Source organism: Heptranchias perlo, chromosome 29 (assembly GCF_035084215.1).
Source record: "Heptranchias perlo isolate sHepPer1 chromosome 29, sHepPer1.hap1, whole genome shotgun sequence".
Lineage (NCBI taxonomy): Eukaryota > Metazoa > Chordata > Chondrichthyes > Hexanchiformes > Hexanchidae > Heptranchias > Heptranchias perlo.
In genome coordinates this window covers 13,028,433-13,048,299 of record NC_090353.1, presented here as the reverse complement: position 1 = coordinate 13,048,299, position 19,867 = coordinate 13,028,433, and the positions used below count along the sequence as shown (strand labels likewise).

Here is a 19,867-nt window from a genome sequence, read left to right as displayed (position 1 = left end):
CCGAGGAGTCGCCGCTGTCCATAGAACTGGCGAAAGTCAGGAAAGGCAAGTGGAGGATGGGAGGAAGCTTAATGGAAAACATGGGAGGTTAGGTTCACAAATCCCAGATAGAAATCTCATTTTCCACAAGCAAATTCCCGATCCTTTAACAGGGAAACTCTAACTGGGCCTCGCTCCTTCGGAATGGAAGTGGGTAATTTTGTCAGACAGCAGAGACTCGCAGCTCATAAATAATTCAGTCCAGCAAAGTGCAAAACCATGTCAAATTAATAATAAATCACAGGCAAGACACAGACAACAGCTTCTGCCCTCTCTGTTACCGTTATCCTTTTAAGAATTACCAATTTCGTCATGGGTCAACTATTTCTTTTTTCCACTGATAGACACTATCTGTGCTTGTGCATTTACTTCGGAGAGCCATTATGCCTTTTCCTCAGGCCTGAGTTGAGCTAAACTGATGAAACTAATTAAAATGGCCCAATACTACAGGCCATAGGGCACCTGCCTCGAACCAGATGTTTGGGAGATCAAATCCCAGGGACTGCCTGTCACATCAACTCACCTGCCAATGTCAAGAACGAGTTTGTTCAGCTCCCCACTGTGACAACAGATGAAGTGTCATTGCCGCAGTGAGACATTTTAGTAGCCGGTGGGGGGGAGGGGGAGAGAGCTGACAAGTTGCCCATTAAGAGCAAGTTCAATTTGGCAGGAATACAACCTTTTCCCAATCAGAACTGCTCTCCTCAGCGCTTCCTATGCAACAGCGAAGCATACACAAAGGAGCCAATTTGCAAAGAATCTGTGTCGATGCGAAGGCCACTTGGGATTTGGAAACTGCGGCAGTGGCAAAGTGAACTTCTCCCAGTTTTTCAAAGGTGGGCAAAGGCGCACAGCTCTCCACTGCCTGGGCCTCCATCTGTCACCCAGAGAGAAGCTGACCAAATTCGCTCTTGATGTTGGCGGCTGGGCCGAGGCAGCAGCCAATCCTGGGGGGTACCGACTTCCCCAAACATCTGGATTTGAGGTAAACACTCAAGACGCCTGTGCTCCTGAGCCATTTTTATTATTAGCTTCTTCAGTTTATCCAATTTAACCCTAAACAAGACTGCTGCAAAATCCATCACCTTCGACCCCACAAAACCTGACTGTTTCACTGTGCTTACATAAAATCAGAAAAGGCACAATCATTTCCCATTCGCTCCCACTACAGTGGACCGAACCCCTCACTCACATTATATAGAATTCCAATGGATCCAACCCTTCAGTGGATCAAGTTGTTCGACCATTACTCCCACTGTATAAATTTCTAATGTCCCCCTCACTCCCATTGTATGGAATCACAATGGACTGTTTCCCACTCATCACTGTTGTGTAAAATCCATGGTCTAAATAGCATACTTTTGTCTCATTTCAAATTCACTCTCAATTTGAAAAGATCACCCAGATCCATATTGCATACATGAATGTGGGAACCCAAGAAGCTAATGCAGTCCCTCACCAGGCAGTAATTCCACAATGAGCTGGTGAGGACAAGTGTTGCTTTGCAATGATTTCACAATTCAATTTTTAAACCACTCTTCCACAAGTCTTAGTTCTGTATGGAATTCTACAACATCCACAAAGAACAGACCCATTATTCAAGGGCTTGTCTCCTTGGGTGTCAGGTATTTCATAAACCATCATATAACAGAGAAGGCTCATAAAATAAACAGTAACATTTATATTTATATAGCACCTCATCAAATTGAAAGGTTTCAAAGCACTTCACATAAAGAATTACTTTGAAGTGCAGTGACTATTCCTATTAGACAAACATGCAACATCCCACAAACAGCCATTAGACGAATGGCCAGTTTGTTTGTTTTTGGTCGTGTTGTTTGAGGTGTAATGTTGGCCAGGACACTGAGAGAACTGTCTGCTATTCTTTGAACAGTGCCATGGGATCTTCAATGTCCACTGGAACAGGGCGGCGGGATCTAGGTTAATGTCCCATCCAAAGGATGGTACCTCCAACAATGCAACACTCCCTCGGCACTGCATTGGAGTATCAGCCAAGATTATGCACTCAGGCCCTGAGCTGACTTCAGGGCCTCACTAAGAAGAGAGAGGGTTACCAACTGAGATAAGCTGGCACTGTCTGAAATTCCTCAAGCTCCAACACTCTATTCTGCAGTCATCACCAACCCTACGGGGGGGACTTTCTTGGAGCCTCTCCCCCTCCTCTGCCGTAACCTCTGCGGAAACCTCATTTACACGTATAAACGTGGTTTCCGCTGAACTTACTGGGGGCGGTGGGGGGGGGGGGGGGGGGGGGGGAGAAGCGAGGAAATTCACTCCCACCTCTACATGGAGAATCTTGCTGCAGTACAGATCTACAGTGTGCTGCCCGTTTTTCGGTATCTCATGTCTGTGCCCAAAACAGTGAGTGCCAACCAGCTGCTCGACCACTGGGTGCACCACAACGGAATCCAATGCTCTCCATCTACACACCCGTTCTGGCGGGGGTCACTGCACAGTGGTCAGTAGTGGGATCCCTGGCTGGCTTTTCTTTTCCCTAACACAGAGATGCTGAGACTAATTGCAATAACCCTCCTGCTGTAGGGTTGCCAACTCTGGTTGGACATATTCCTGGAAGTCTCATCACAAGTCCTCCTGCCTCCAACCATCCCGCCCCCACACTCCCACCATTGGTCGCCCGACACGACCATACTTGCAGTGCACACCGCTTTCCCACACCAATTGGAAAGCGAATAGATTCTTCATTACTCGATTGAGTGATTCTTGACTGTCAGTCAAACAGCCTTTTTCCCATGTCCAATATTTTCATAACTCATAAACAAGCGTTCAAATAAAATTTTAAAAACCTACAATTTTCCTCCCAGGTTTGCTCGCAGCAGTGTGGTGGAGATTAATCTTTAATTCCTGGCGACTCCAGGGCAATCCCCCCGGAGAATTGGCAACCCTATCTTGCCACCTCGGCAGAGAACAGCTAACTCAGCACAGACAGTGAGGAAGGGGATGGATCCTGAGATTGATCTGAGTTAGCCGTTTGCAGCTAAGGCAGATGGAGTGGTGAGGAAAGCTATTTAGCCTCAGCATCACTGGAATTCGGAGAGGAGAGGTGATGGCTGGTTGGGGGGTGGAGGGGGGAGAAAAGATTAGCCAGATTGCTTTCCAGTGACCCCTGCAAGAAAGTAGAGATGTATGGAAAAGGTCGGATTTGGCGATGATGCCCCCCCATAACTAAATAACCTCCTTGTCTATGCTCACACGGGGGGAATAGCTACACGGGTGAGGTAAAGTAAGGAAAGGTGTGGTGCCTGGTGGTACTGTACCCCAGCACCAGTCAGGAGGAGAGAAAATCGGAGGGAATAAGGCAAGAAGAATGTTATTTTTACAGTCTAGAGCTTTCAATATCTGCAAAGGAATACAGATTGCTGGGAAAATAAATGACTGAAGGCAGCAGTATATAATATTGTACGGATATTGAGACAACTTAAAAGTCAATGCGAGCACAGATGCACTGCCTTAAAATAGAGATGTGTGGATCGAATATAAAAACTAACAGGACGATAGGAAGATGGAGCAGCGTGAAGCAGAAGTAGGTTATCTGGGAAATATCAATGGGGAGAGAGGCCCATTTATCTTCCTGGCTGGCCGTCCTTTCACAGATTGGACTGTTATAATTCCATTGTTCAGACTGTGTCAGTTGTGTGGCAAACCTCAGCCTGAGGTAACCTTCCATTCTGTCCTTATCCACTATCTGTTGTTGCTGTATTGAACACATCAGCTGATAGGGTCGTCTGGTTTCTCTGTCAAAAACTCAAGTGTTACGGCTGCTTTTGTTCCATTCCACCCCCCCGCCCCCTCGCCCTCCCCACCCCACTCCCCTCAGTCAGATCTTACACTGAAAATATCTGTAATTCGGAACAAAACAGAACATTTTCATTTCCCGGGACCTTGTTGCCTTAAGTAATGATTAATGATGAGATGATCTCACTGCAGGGAGCCCGGCAATGATTGGTCATCAATCTGCGATGTATTGACCCTCCCATTCAGACCCTCTCTCGTGCCTCATTCTCTGCTATCTGATGACATTGCTGTTAAAAGTGCCATTGATGAAATGTCAGTTTGATCCTTTGTTTTATTTTTTTCTCCCCTCTATGCTGGAGTATGAATCCCGAAGTGCCATTCGCACCTCTAGTACCTCAGTGACTGTTCGGGTGCCACTCCAGATATCGAGTGTCAGCGAACTATTCGAATGCGTGAGGCATCACAGCAGAGCCCGATCCTGTCCTCGCTCGATATCCGCACGCGTGAGCTTCGCGGCAGGGACAGGCAGTAATCATTTCTACCTCCCCCACCCGCAAGAGGCGTTGAGACCAATTTTAGGACCTCAACCTCAAACCCAGCCGAGACAAGATAATTCATCATAGATCAGGGAACCAGCTAGGGACTTTCCTGGCCTATGTGGCTCAGTACCGGACTAGGTGGTGCATTTACACACGGGGCCCTCAGGCGAGCTTTGACTTTAGCTTATGAACTGGGCAGATGAGAAATGGATTGTGTGTTGACTCAGCAAGACAGTAATGGATTACTGAAGAGAAAAAAGACATAAACATCTTTTCTTTTATATATAAAAAAATGCACTGCAGGGCTCCCCGATGGCTCAGCGGGTACGTGCACTAACGTGGTACTGAGCCATACAGACCAGGGAGATCCCACATCCATCCGCCAATGTGTGTTGAGTTAGCTCCTCTGAGCTGGAGTTGTCGATGGGGCCTTACAACTGGGTTAGTGTCTCTGCACTAAGGCAGAGAGAAAAAAAAATCACCCAGGATTTCTGCTTCTGATCCAGTGACCCCTGCTGGAAGGTAAGCACAGATCAGGAAGGCCATTCAGCCCATCTTAATTCATCTCAGATCGACAGGCTCTGAAAGGAGGTGAATGAGAGTGGAAAAGAAAAAACTTCATCCTGAGCACTATTCAAAGCTAAAGCTTGACTGCAGGACAAGGACAAAGAGACTTAGATACAAACTGGTAAAAGGCAACTTCAAGACTGACATCAGGGACTACTTCTTCACTCAGAGCGATTATCACCTGGAATAGTTTGCCGGGTAGGGAAGTGGAGGAAAAAACTGTGGAGTCATTCGAGGCATTTGGACGCTGTAGTGAGAGGGTTATCTTCTCATCTTTGTGGTCTTTGGGAAAGTAAGCATGATTAGATATTAGATGAGGACCATTTCAGACTTGGATGTGATGCTTCCCATGGATAAATAGCCTCTTGCCACTCATTGTCTAGGATCATACATGAAGATGAACAGTTAGCTCGTGGGCACCTGTAGAACTGCATCCCAGAATGAGTTAGCACCTTCAGGAGAGGAAGGGGGTGAGGGGGGTTATTTTATAATTTATTCCCCTTTCCTCTTTTCTCCGCCCCCGCCCATTCTATCCTTTTCTTGGTGATGGGAGTGGGGGAAGAATTATCCAGGACACACAGATTCACTCACACCATCATTTGTTTTGTGTAAACTGCTGCAGAACAAGTGCTTGACTGCTGGATGGCATTATCCCACAGAAAGGGTTAACAACTGCAAAAAAGAGGGTCTGAGAATGCCCACAGTGCAGGACACCATCAAGGTTAGGATAGGAGAGATGAAGCAGTAATGAGATGTCACCTAGCTTGAGTTTTAAAAGTTTGTAGGAGGAAGGGAAGACCGATCAGGCTGAGGAGTCCCACCGTTCTGAAGTCTTGGGAACAAGTTAATTAGAGCTGGAGATGGTGCAATGAGTCTCGATTTGAACACAGCAGTGATCCAAAGGATAAAACATCCCCTGTGGCTATGCTTAATTCTTTCCTTCTCCCTTTTCTGCTCCAGGCCTTTTCCGTCTTTCCGCAGTAGGCTGCGAATGTGCCGAATCATGACGGAGAGCTTTGAATTATTTATCTGCTTCTGCTCAGGGTGTCTCGGGTGACTGTCAGTCCTCAACACCAGCCACCCCAACCCCCCCACAACCCCAGCAAACCCTGTGCACTGTCAACAACTACACACAGCCTGTATATATTGCGATCATAGTGCTCATTTGCTAAATAAATATGTGATCTGTTTTTTAGCTATGAGGAAAGGTTAGAGTAGGTTACAATCTAGAAATAAAGCAATACGGTTGGAGTGGGGGGAAAGAGGGAATATCCTCTTTTAGCTCTTACGCAGATTCTCTGGAAATTCTATCTAAATCCCTCCCCCTTCCCCCACTTTCAAAAAGGTCCTAAAAATCCTCCTCTTTGACGTTATTTTTGGGTTCACTCCTATCTTCCTCTTTTCCTTTCTGCTCATTTTTTCCTCTCCACCCTATAAAACATTCTTTTTTAAAAAAATTGGGCCTTTGTGAGGCACCTTGGGATGCGTTTCTACATTGAAGTTGCTATATAAATGCAAATTGTTGTTGTTAAGGCAACTTTGCATACACTATAGAAATCTAAGCTTCATCAAGTTTGGCGCTGTCTCTCGCCTTCGAGTCCGCAGGCTGTGGGTTCAAGTCCCTCTCCAGTACCTCAGCATATAATCCAGGCTGACACGCCACTACAATGCTGATGGAACCACTGCGTTGTTGGGAGTTACTGTCCTTCAGATGACATATTAAGCAGAAGCTCTGACTGCCTCTTCAAGGATGCATGGCACTAATTGAAGAAGAGCAGGGAACTCTCCAGGTGCCCTGACCAACATTCTTCCCTCAGCCCACACCAGTAAAGATAACTTAACTGATCATGTGTACAAAATGTCTGCTGTGTTCACCTACATAGCAACAGTAGCTGCACTTCAAAAAGTGATCAATTGGATCTGGTGTCCGAACGGATGTGATATGGTGTTACATAAATCGAAGCGCTTTCTTATACAAATTGTTGTACCTCATAAAGATATACTAAATGGTATAGAAAACACAAAGATGGAATATTTGTTCAAAATAAGTCAGGAAATCAGCACCAGAAGGCAGAAATGGAAATTGGTGAAAAGTAAGTTTTAAATCAGTGAGAACTTCATCGCTCAAAGATTGACCAATGTTTAGAATAATCTAGCAAGCTGGGCAGCGGAGGGTGGAACAATTTTCACCGCTGTTTCTCCGCAATTTCCCCCGATCTTCTGCCGAAGTTACAGTAGGAGATCGAGAGTAGGCCCACAGATATTCTACCCCCGGGTGTCCAAAATGTAGCTGGATGTTATGATGGGAGAGTTTGGGTAATAAAAGGACGAGCTTCGATGGGAGAGTTTGGGTAATAGAGGGGTGAACTTCGATGGGAGAGTTTGGGTAATAGAGGGGTGAACTTCGATGGGAGAGTTTGGGTAATAAAAGGACGGACTTCGATGGGAGAGTTTGGGTAATAAAAGGACGGACTTCGATGGGAGAGTTTGGGTAAAAGAGGAGCAAGTTTCGATGGGAGAGTTTGGTTAATAAAGGGACAAGCTTCGATGGGAGAGTTTAGGCACTGGAACGATGTTTGGTAGGCCAAATGGGCCTCTTTTTGTCTCTTAGTTTTCTCATGCTCTTAAGTAACCCACAGGAATTCTACTGACTCCACTACATGAAGTGGGCGTCTGACAGGCCAACCCGTTTAACCCTGTCACCACCTCCGTAACCGTTACAGAATATCGCAAAAAGGAGCCCGAAGCAAACATCCTGAGCTGTAACACAAGGGGCAAGGGAGCAACCCGCGGCAAATGACATGAAATAGAGTTAAATTAATCTCTTACACTAAGCCCTCGCAGATCCAGGATAGTTCCTAATCTTTTAGAATAATTTTGTTTTAATCTGCATGAGGCATTAAAATAATAAGACGGTTCTTTTGCAAATCCCTAGGTCACAGCTAGGTCAGATTCATAAATAAATTAAACCTGGCATCGATTTCCATTACTGTGGATGAAAGAGCTCATTTAATAATTCTCATGAGATCTGATATAGAGCTATCATTCTTTTTTCTTACAAAAAAAGTTTTGCTTTAACGCATTATAGTATCAAGTGTTAGGAAAATAGCAGCAACCCAACCTCCTTCACTGATTGCTGGAGTAAGGACCCTCGGGCACTGTTAGCCCTCCAGTACTTGACCCAAGCAGTCATTCTTCACATGTGCACTCTGACAGGGAAAGGCAGCCAGCTATTCGACCAGAAAGGCCATCACAGCAAAGCTCCTTGCCCAATCCAACGGTCGCGCATTTTCCAGCAGGGGGCTAACTGGATGGCGATCAGGGAATTCTGGCCCACTTCATTCCGTTCCCAGCCAAAGGGTCCAGATGCCAAAACATGGCCCCTGACTGAGATGAACAAAATTAGCACAGGCCAGTGATTGAATCGGTCACGTGGTAATAGTACTAGATGGAGCATCAACAAACTGAGCCAACACCTTCATTATTAACTCTGCATGTGCCACAGTTGGGTTTACTGACCCACGCTGTCAGGCATTGTGAGCTGTCTCTTCTTATACTGCAGAAGCCACTCTGTTTGGATGCAGTTTTACAGGTCAAAGATTAACCTTGTCCCATCTAATTATATAATCATGTCAATCAACAGGTTCTGGGCTTTCCATTGGCTGGAAAGTGCCAGTTTTCCAGCCAACCAAAATGTTATTTTTTTTAAACTTGCACCCACCTCCAAAATCGATAATCAGTAACAGTAGAATCATAGAATGATACAGCATAGAAGGAGGCCATTCAGTCCATCGTGCCTGTGCCGGCTCTTTGTAAGAGCTATCCAATTAGTCCCACTTGCTTGCTTTTCCCCATAGCCCTGCAAATTTTCCCCATTCAAGTATTTAACCTATTCCCTTTTGAAAGTTATTACTGAACCTACTTCCAACACCCTTACGGGCAGTGCATCCCAGATCATAACAACTTGCTGTGTAAAACAATTTCTCCTCATCTCCCCCACTGGTTCTTTTGCCAATTACCTTAAATCTGCGTCCTCTGGTTACTGACCCTTCTGCCACTGGAAAGTTTCTCCTTATTTACTCTATCAAAACCCTTCATGGTTTTGAACACGTGTATCAAATCTCCCTTTAACCTTCTCTGTTCCAAGGAGAACAACCCCAGTTTCTCTAGTCTCTAGTAAAGCAGAAGAATAAAGGTGAGTGCTTTGAAGCTTAAAAAGAGGTTAGAAAACAACACGCTGATACAGAAGGTTTCAAATTAAATAGAGAAAGGATAGGAAACAAGAGTGAACTGGAGAAACAATGACAGTAGGACAAACCGAGGTAAAGGTTTTTTTTAATGTAAAACAAACTAATTATTGTTTATTTTGGTAGCTCAGTGCCAATAATCCAAGAATAATCCAATAATCCTAGATGTTTCAGTGGATTTAATACTATATTATTGTTTTTCTCACCAAGTGTGAGTTGCAAACAAATAATACTGGCCAGCCCGGTAACACTACAGTTTCCCTGAACCTGCCGGCAGTCACTTTAATGCTACCTATTATTCCGATCTAAGGAAGACAAATTATATGCATTGCTCACCCTTTTTTCATAAAATCATAGAATGATACAGCACAGAAGGAGGCCATTTGGCCCATTGTGCCTGCGTCGGCTCTTTGAAAGAGCTATCCAATTAGTCCCACTCACTTTTATTGATTTTAAGATGGGTGCCAATCTCTGGGCTCCTCTGTGTGATGTGGAGACTCAAGTACAAACGTGGGGGACCATGCATTGCGTTTATGTTACAGAAACAGGCGGTTTTAACCAAACGGCAAATTCAAAGGCCCACATTCTCCTCCTGTCGGTTTCCTGAAATGCAGCTGTAAGAGGGGAGAATCAGCTGTTTGCTGTTGGCTGCAGTCCCCTAATATAAGAGTGCCTGAAGGGCTAATACATTAGGGATGAGAGGAAGGGCACAGCTGCTTGGAGAAGCAATTTATCTTGGAGAGAGCAACCCAGGATATATCTTCAGTGGAGATGCCAGTTCCAGCCAGTTAGTCCTCAATGGCTTTTCCATGACTCCCCCATTTGTTATTACAGCAACAGTGAACCCTCCCCCCATCTCAATTCTTTGAACAAGTGAGGTCCCTGAGGTAAGTGCTCAGTGCCCAGTACAGAAACTTTCCATTAGCGTTAACTATTTACGTTGTAGGCTATTTAGTTTACATTTTTGTAGGCTCACATTAGGAAGCTCCGCAGCCTCTCAGATCTCATCCTTCTTGGATACCAAACCTACCAGCACAGTTCAACTTGCACCTGAACAAACCAACAGGACTTCTGTTATAATGTCTCATCTGATAGAAGGTACTTCTGACACTGCAGCACTCCCTCAGTATGGCACTGACGGCCAGCCTAGTCCTCAAGTGAGGCTCCAGCCTGCGGCCCTCTGACCTAAGAGCAACCAACTGAGCCAAGCTGACACTTGACTGAAGCAAGCAGCCAACCTTTTCTTGAGAAGACCAGAGATTAGGAACAGAAGTTAATGGCACCCCGATGGCTCAGTTGGAAATGCACTGTGTGTCGTGTCACTGAGCCAGGAATACCCAGGTTCTAGTCTATGCTGAGCTAGCCGATTTCAGTTAGGATAATGGAAGGGCAGGACAATTATCCTCAGTGCCCCAGGGATACCGAGAGGTAAGAAAGCCAGGGTTCCCAATTGCCATTCAGTGACCCTTGCTAGAAGGTGCATGCATGGATGTCACGTGAGGACAGGATCGGGCTCCTGCTAACACTCACTGTCCAGGTTTATGATTGAAAAATGGCTACTTAAGCAAGGCATCGGATGGCTACTGGCATCTGTGGAGCCATATCCCAGCATGACACATGCCAGCGGGAAAGGAGGTGAGAAAACTGGGAGAGGGGAAGGGGAGTGGGGAGAGGGGAGGAGGCTGGTTTTACTGCAATCCGGTCGGTCCTTTTCTCATTGTTCTCTTTTCCTTATGTCTCATCACTGATGTGAAGAATTGTAGATATGTCACATGAAGATGAAACTGCCACAATCAGCAAGCACCATAACTGGGTGTCCAGATACCGGAGATCATACAGAACCTGCTCAAGCACTTCATCATCATTCATATCTCCTCAGGGACAATCACTCAACTGACTAGAAAGAGTGTGAAGAGCTTCTCACTTCCCTGTTCCTTTATTTTGTGGGATCCGTGGGGAGGCAGATATCAGTCTGTGGGAAGGCAGATATCAGACTGTGGGATACGTGGAGAGGCGGATATCAGTCTGTGGGATACGTGGAGAGGCGGATATCAGTCTGTGGGATTCGTGGAGAGGCGGATATCAGTCTGTGGGATTCGTGGAGAGGCGGATATCAGTCTGTGGGATTCGTGAGGAGGCAGATATCAGTCTGTGGGATATTTGAGGAGGCAGATATCAGTCTGTGGGATACTGGGGAGGCAGATATCAGTCTGTAGGATACGTGGAGAGGCAGATATCAGTCTGTGGGATACGTGAAGAGGCAGATATCAGTCTGTAGGATACGTGGAGAGGCAGATATCAGTCTGTGGGATACGTGAAGAGGCAGATATCAGTTTGTGGGAAATGTGGAGAGGCAGATATCAGTCTGTGAGATATGTGGGGAGGGAGATATCAATTTCTAGTGAGGCCGCTCTGAACCCAAAGGTTAAGGAGCAATAGCATCAATTCCCCGATGGCTCAATGGTTGACTGACCTGCACAGTGTGCTACTGAGCCATACAGATTGGAATCGATCAGTGCTGAGTTAAGTGATCTCAACTACAGCAACAGTCAGGTCTTAGGTCTTAGCGCCCCTGGGCTAGGGAAGGAAAATCAGCCAGGGCTTTGGCCCCTGATCACTATCCAGTGACGCACGTGTGTGTTTGTATGTATAGACAGGATTGGGCTTGGTTGGGCTGTCCTCTATGGTTGAACAGCCTACTGACTGGTCTTCTACAAGCAGAATGGCCACTTGTGCAAGGTACCAGGGGCAGCTAGCACCAATGGAACTGTACCCCAGCAAAAGGCAGCACCTTTGGAGGGAGATCGGAAGAAATTAAGAGGGAATAAACAGATCTGTCCGCCAAATCCTAACCTTTCCATGCCAAATCTCCATATTGTAAAGATGTACCTGCGAAAGCTTTCGAGATGTGGTCCTTTTTCCACTCCCAGGGCTGGTCGTACTCGTCGGCAGGTCGCTCGTCGTCTTGAGGAAGCCGGCTCTCTCGCATCTTCTGACCAGCTGCATTCTCCGCGTCCGACTCAGTGTCATTTTCCTGAGGCTCATAGGGGGTGTCGTAGAGCTGGAGACCCTTCCCGCATTTCTTTTCTCCTTTTCTCTGGAATTCTGCGGTGGGAAGGGGGAATTTAAAAAGAAGAAAATGGTTATGCCCCAATCTGGAGGTGTTACCCAAATTTCTCAATGTTTTGTTTGATAACGCTCCTGTAAAGTTCTTTGGGACGTTTTGCTACGTTAAAAACGCAACATAAATGCAAGTTGTTGCTTATTATCGGTTCCATTACAGCTTAAACATTACATTTGAGCCAATGCACTCTAATATTCTGCAATACGATCCTGATGAGACACTCTTAATACAACCCCTCAACTGAACTCACCGCTACCCCCAGTGACAGACCTATACCCACCAGCACTTCACCCCAATGTTACACAGATCAAAATGCTCTCTCCAGACACACCCCAAGTTTGGAAGGATAGAATCTAGAATTGTACAGCAGGGTGTTTTTCCACAGTTCAAATGAACACTGTGAGATCCTGCCCTCAGGCAAGACACACAAGTGCAATAATCAGCAGAGGTCACTTAACGGCATGGAATGGGGGTGGGTAGACTTCTCCTTCCCCAGCCCGGGGCCACTAAAGTCAATAACTGCACCCGTATTGCTGCTGCAGCTGAGGTCGACTAACTTGGCCGAGACTAAGCTTCAAACCTGGGACCTCCCTGGAGAGTCTGTACCATGTTTTGGGGATTTTATAACCATGTTTCCCCAGAAAGGATATTTTTAAAGCATATTCACACAAGTTTTAAGAAAAGCACCGAGATGAAAGGTGGTTAAAATGCTCGTGGGCTAGCCTGTCTCGGAAATCGATAAATACCTCATCCCGGGTGTTTGCCAGGAGTTGTCTGACATAGGACTTCCTCTTGGGTTGTGAACACAGGAAGATAAAAACCGAATCACTGACAGTCAGATTTTTATACAGAAAACCGCGAGAGCAGTCTTCTGCCGAACTCAGAAGGTGAGAATGCAGCAGGGTAATTAGAAGTTATTTTGTTTAATTCAAGCAAGGTGACCCATTGATGTGGGAAAGCTTAGTGCGTTTATTATTTTGTATTATTACGTGAGGACAAATTGTACTGATTGAACTGAGTCTGATCATAACTGTTGCTCTGTATGTTCACCTCCTGTTAAATAAAAAAAGCAGCTTAACAATTCCGACCAAACCTCATCTTCCCAAATGTTTTCTCAGGCCACCTTTAAAAAGATTGGAGGGATGCACTTGTAAAGGACACCAATGTCCAGTTCTGATCACAAGGGTGGTATCATTGTTACACCCCTGGGTTATATTATTGTATAGTTAGACATTGGGCAGAATTGGTGCCCCTCGAAATGTAAGACAGGAGTGACTGTTCCCAAGAGAATATCTGAGGCAAAACCCTAAACTTCTAACAGTACAAATCACAAATATTCCACTGTTATAGCAATCAGGATGAGGGTTGACATTATCACATCAGCTTGTGCATGAATTCAAATGCCTTGGTTCCTCAGAAGCTCCAAAAATCTTGTCCTGCACACCCTTCCTGTCCCCTGCACCCACACTTGAGACTCAACGCATCATCTCCTACTCTTAGCTCATTCTTTCCCAGGGCCTCAAAACTATGGAACTCCTCACTTTCCTCCGTCTTCCCTTCCTGCTATCCAAACTTGGGGTCACCTAGCCACTGCTTGTTCATTTACCTCATCTTCTCTCCTACAGTGTCCTGCACTGTGAGCCTCAGCCCTTCACTGAGATTCATCAATAAAAGGGAGACAAAGAGGGTTTGAAGACTAATGAATAAGAGGTAGCGAATGTTCCTGCTCTTCCACTGGTTTTAAAAAAATGTAACAACGCAAGACTATTACGTGATTAAAAAATTGGTACTATTTCCTTGAGGGTGTAACAATTAGGATTTGGTGCTTGCACTGCTATGGCCAGGGGCTTGATTTCCAGCCAGGGAATGAGACCTATTAAAGACCTCGTTGGCGCATTGAGTAAATGGTCTGCCTGGTGTGGAACTGAGCCATACTAATCAGGAAGGCCCCACGATTGATCTCCAGCAGTAAGGGTGCTATAACTGTCCCCACGGTATGGACGTTGAGAGAAGGGGATGCTATAATTGGCTTGTGAGGGGAAGGAAAGAACCAGGGTTCCTGAATCCACATGGTATCCATTGACCCCTGTGGCTGTTGGGTGAGGACAGGATCATGCTCAGATGTGAGGTGTTCCATGGTTGAATAGCCTGCCAAAATTCTATAGACTCGCACATGAAGAACGGCTAATTGGGAGAGGTACCGAGGCTGCCGGTGCCTACAGAAGTGTATCCCAGCACCGTAGGAAAGGAAAGGAGAAAATTATAGAAAAAGAACTGGTTGAACGGTTAGTCACTTAAAGCAGCAAAGGAATTAAGTCCACGCTCAGCTACAATGCCTGACAGTACTGCCACTGTTCTCTGTCAGTTTACCCACATCACTCACGATTTTCATCATTGTCATCTCATTTCCACGCTGCAGGCCTGTTGTCAATATTCCCCAAGGTCCCTGGTCACCATGGAAACAAGAGATATACCAATCATCCACTTTGCCACCTCAAGGTGAAGGACAGCCATTGTGGGCTACAACCGACTGTGGCATTATTCACTCACTAACCTTTTCTTTCTCTACATCGAAGGTAGTAAGGCACAATGAAGAGAACATAACTAAAAATTAGAAGAGAATTGTTTTTTGTTTTCAATCTTTTATTGTGCTGGATTTGGTTTCTCTTGGTTTAGTTTATTCCCTCATTTATATTACAGCTCCCTCATTAGATGCAGCATTCTAACATACGCAAGGCACCTCAAGGGCCTCCAGAACACACCAGGCAATGTTCGTTCAGTCCTCTCATCAACCAACGCCCACACCCAGTCATATAACATAAAGATTCAGAAGGAAAGGTTGCATTTATATAGTGCCTTCCACATTATCAAAACATCTCGCAGCATTTCACCCAGTGAGTTACTTTTACATAAGAAATAGGAGCAGGAGTAGGCCAATCGGCCCCTCGAGCCTGCTCCGCCATTCAATAAGATCATGGCTGATCTGGTCCTAACCTCAAATCTAAAATCATGTCCAATTTCCTGCCCGCTCCCCGTAACCCCTAATTCCCTTCACTTCTAGGAAACTGTCTATTTCTGTTTTAAATTTATTTAATGATGTAGCTTCCACAGCTTCCTGGGGCAGCAAATTCCACGTACCTACCACCCTCTGAGTGAAGAAGTTTCTCCTCATCTCAGTTTTGAAAGAGCAGCCCCTTATTCTAAGATTATGCCCCCTCGTTCTAGTTTCACCCATCCTTGGGAACATCCTCACCGCATCCACCCGATCAAGCCCCTTCACAATCTTATATGTTTCAATAAGATCGCCTCTCATTCTTCTGAACTCCAATGAGTAGAGTCCCAATCTACTCAACCTCTCCTCATATGTCCGCCCCCTCATCCCTGGGATTAACCGAGTGAACCTTCTTTGTACTGCCTCGAGAGCAAGTATGTCTTTTCTTAAGTATGGACACCAAAACTGTATGCAGTATTCCAGGTGCGGTCTCACTAATACCTTATATAACTGCAGCAATACCTCCCTGTTTTTATATTCTATCCCCCTAGCAATAAAAGCCAACATTCCGTTGGCCTTCTTGATCACCTGCTGCACCTGCATACTAACCTTTTGATTTTCTTGCACTAGGACCCCCAGATCCCTTTGTACTGCAGTACTTTCCAGTTTCTCGCCATTGAGATAATAACTTGCTCTCCGATTTTTCCTGCCAAAGTGCATAACCTCACATTTTCCAATATTGTATTGCATCTGCCAAATCTCCGCCCACTCACCCAGCCTGTCCATATCCCCTTGTAGGTTTTTTATGTCCTCCTCACTCTCTACTTTCCCTCCCATCTTTGTATCATCTGCAAACTTTGATATGTTGCACTCGGTCCCCTCCTCCAAATCGTTAATATAGATTGTAAAGAGTTGGGGACCCAGCACCGACCCCTGCGGAACACCACTGGCTACTGGTTGCCAGTCCGAGAATGTACCATTTATCCCAACTCTCTGCTTCCTGTTAGATAACCAATCCTCCACCCATGCCAGAATATTACCCCCAATCCAGTGATTCTTTATCTTGAGCAATAATCTTTTATGTGGCACCTTGTCGAATGCCTTCTGGAAGTCTAAATACACTACATCCACTGGTTCCCCTTTATCCACTCTGTACGTTATATCCTCAAAGAACTCAAGCAAATTTGTCAGACCTGACTTCCCCTTCGTAAAGCCATGCTGACTTTGTCCTATTAAGTTATGTTTACCCAAATGTTCCGCTACTGTCTCCAAAATTTTACCCACCACAGATGTTAGGCTAACTGGTCTATAATTTCCAGCCTTCTGCCTACTACCCTTTTTAAATAACGGTGTTACATTAGCAGTTTTCCAATCTGCCGGGACCTTTGCCGAGTCCAGAGAATTTTGGAAAATCATTACCAAAGCATCCACAATCCCTACTGCCACTTCCCTCAAGACCCTGGGATGTAAGCCATCGGGTCCAGGGGATTTATCCGCCTTGAGTCCCATTAATTTACTGAGTACCAATTCCTTAGTGATTTTAATCGTATTTAGCTCCTCGCACCCTAGAGCCCCCTGTTTGTCCACTGTTGGGATATTCTTAATGTCCTCTACCGTAAAGACTGAAACAAAATATTTGTTCAGCATTTTTGCCATCTCCATGTTTCCCACCATTAATTTCCCGGTCTCATCCTCTAAGGGACCTACGTTTGCCTTAGCCACCCTTTTTCTTTTTATATAACTGTAGAAACTCTTGCTATCTGTTTTTATATTTTTTGCTAATTTATTTTCATAATCTATCTTCCCTTTCTTAATCAATCCTTTCGTTACTTTTTGCTGTCTTTTGAAGACTTCCCAATCTTCTATCCTCCCACTAAGTTTGGCTACCTTATATGTCCTTGTTTTTAGTCGGATACTATCCTTAATTTCTTTACTTAGCCACGGATGGCTGTCATTTCTTTTACACCCTTTTTTCCTCAGTGGAATATATTTTTTTTGAAAGTTGTAGAATAACTCCTTAAATGAACACCACTGTTCATGTACCGTCTTACCCTTTAAACTATTTTCCCAGTCGACTTTAATCAATTCCGCTCTCATACCATCATAGTCTCCTTTATTCAAGCTCAGTATGCTTGTTTGAGAACCAACCTTCTCACCCTCTAATTGGATATGGAATGTAACCATGTTATGGTCACTCATTCCAAGGGGATCCTTAACTAGGACATTAGTAATTAATCCTGGCTCATTACACAGGACCAGGTCCAAGGTTGCTTGCCCCCTTGTAGGATCAGTTACATACTGCTCAAGAAATCCATCCCTAATACACTCAATAAACTCTTCCTCAAGGCTGCCCTGCCCAATTTGATTTGTCCAGTTAATATGATAGTTAAAATCCCCCATAATTATAGCTGTTCCCTTATTACATGCCCCGACTATTTCCTGATTAATACTTCTTCCAGCAGAGTTGCAACTATTAGGAGGCCTATATACTACGCCCATGAGTGTTTTTTCCCCTTATTATTCCTTATCTCTACCCAAACTGTTTCATTATCCTGATCCTTTGTCCCAATATCTTTTCTCTGTATTACAGTAATTCCTTCCCTTATTAACATAGCCACCCCACCTCCCCTTCCTTCCTGCCTGTCCTTCCTGATTGTTAAATACCCTGGCATATTTAATTCCCAGTCGTTGTCACCCTGCAGCCATGTTTCTGTAATGGCCACAAGATCATACCCATACGTAGTTATTTGTGCCGTTAACTTGTCCATTTTGTTACGAATGCTACGTGCATTCAGATAAAGAACTTTCAAATATGTTTTGTGACACTTAGTTCCTGCTTTTTCCTTTTTTAACACTTTACCTTTTTCTCCATACCTTCTGTCCCTTCCTGACACGCTTTCCTCTGTCTCCCTGCTCAGGTTCCCAACCCCCTGCCACAGCTTTGATGCTGGGTTAATCGCCTTGCACCTTCTAGTTTTTATTTTATCTCTTGTGCCTAAAGTACACTTTCTTTCCGCTGCTCTACGCTTTTCCCTTTCACTTGTTCTTAAACAACTGTTTGTACTATTTGTATTGTAGATTTCCCCTGGGTCTTCCCCTCTCTTGCTGCTCTCAACTTTATTCCCTTCTGACTCCCCGCTCAGGTTCCCATCCCCCTTTGTTGTGCTTTTAGGGAATTACAGCAGCCCACAAGTACCAGAAAAACGAATTACCACTTAGTCTGTTTTTGATTTGAGGCAAGATCGGTCGCCAGGACAACAAATGGTGCCAGTGGATCTTTAGTGTCCACCTGGACCATGCAGATAGGGCCTCAGTTTAATATCTCATTTGGAGGACAGTACCTCCAACAATCTCTCAGTGCTGAACTGAGGGTCAACCCAGATTATGTATTAAAATCTCTGGAGTGGGGCTTGAACCCATTACCTTCTGACTCAGAGGTCAGGATGCCATCAATTAAGCCAAACTGAGAAGCCCAGATTTTTCACTCGATTGATGCCAGCTCCTCGGCTCACCTGGGTGGGAAGTGTAAAAGGAGCCAATCTGCTGGCTCGCTTTTCACCTTTGCTGCTTCCAGGATTTTTCACCAGAAGTGACGAGAAATGTACAATACCTTCCTCGTCACTTCTGGTGTGTTGCAATACTACGAAAATGGAGGAAATACATAATCTGAAGTACTTCCTGTTATTTGTGCCATAGCAACGCAGGGTGGCTGTTGACTGCTGGCATCCAGGGTTGCTATAGGCAGTGCAGGGGCCATTTAAAACTTAAATGGTCCAAAAATCTAAGCCATTGATCACTCAGTTCAGGTAAATTTATGTCGGCAGCACTGAGGCTGTAGGGAACTCTATGCTACAACAGGCTCATGAGTGATTTTCCGGCCCCACTCCAGGGAGACTAGAGGGAAATGAAACTTTCCATTTGAACATTTTATACATGAGATTGATGAGCATCAGGGCCCCTGATGTATTGAGTTGGCTTCTTTAGTGAAAGTAACTCCACTCCATTCTCGGTATTGTTTCCTTAAGCCTGAAATCTTCTAATTGATTCCAATTTATCTTTGCTATCTTCTCCTGCTCCTCCTCTTCTGACTTTTGGGGGTTTGGTTCCATGAGCATTTGTAGCTCACTCAAGTGGCCATTATCCCGGTGTGAGCCTGGACAGCAAGTGGCAGCAGGTTATTCGAGTATAGAAGGTACTACAGCTGAGCCCAATCTTGCCCCCACCCGATATTGGTTTCCTCCACTCCCTCCCCACCCCCACCACACCATGAACGCAGCGCACTCCCATCACTTCATGTGTTATACACTTGGAGCGTTGTCAAATAATGTTGATGTATGCTTCCGGAGCCAAGGTCCAGGTAGTGAACCACATTATCAACCTCAACATTTGCATGCAGAATTTTGTTGTTTCCTTGTCACTTCAGATTCGTTATCAAGGAACATAAAAAGAAACACTTGAATGGGATTCTTTTCTTAAGCTCTGCTGCAAGTTTTAGTTATACTTAGATTGTCACTTTGTTATGAATCATTGTTTGGGGCCTTCAGGGATTGTGAGGGGAAATCAGAAGGCCGGAGATCACTCAAAG

General features: G+C 45.1%; 1 protein-coding gene across 2 annotated transcripts in view; it reads right to left on the bottom strand.

Moving 5' to 3' along the window:
* LOC137299398 (SH2 domain-containing adapter protein F-like) overlaps positions 1 to 19,867 on the bottom strand; it is a 196,094-nt gene that overhangs the window by 65,125 nt on the left and 111,102 nt on the right. For both annotated transcript variants that reach the window (XM_067968108.1, XM_067968107.1), the window contains exon 4: positions 12,056 to 12,271. In XM_067968108.1, coding sequence (XP_067824209.1) covers positions 12,056 to 12,271 — 216 coding nt within the window. The remainder of the gene's footprint in view (positions 1 to 12,055; positions 12,272 to 19,867) is intronic.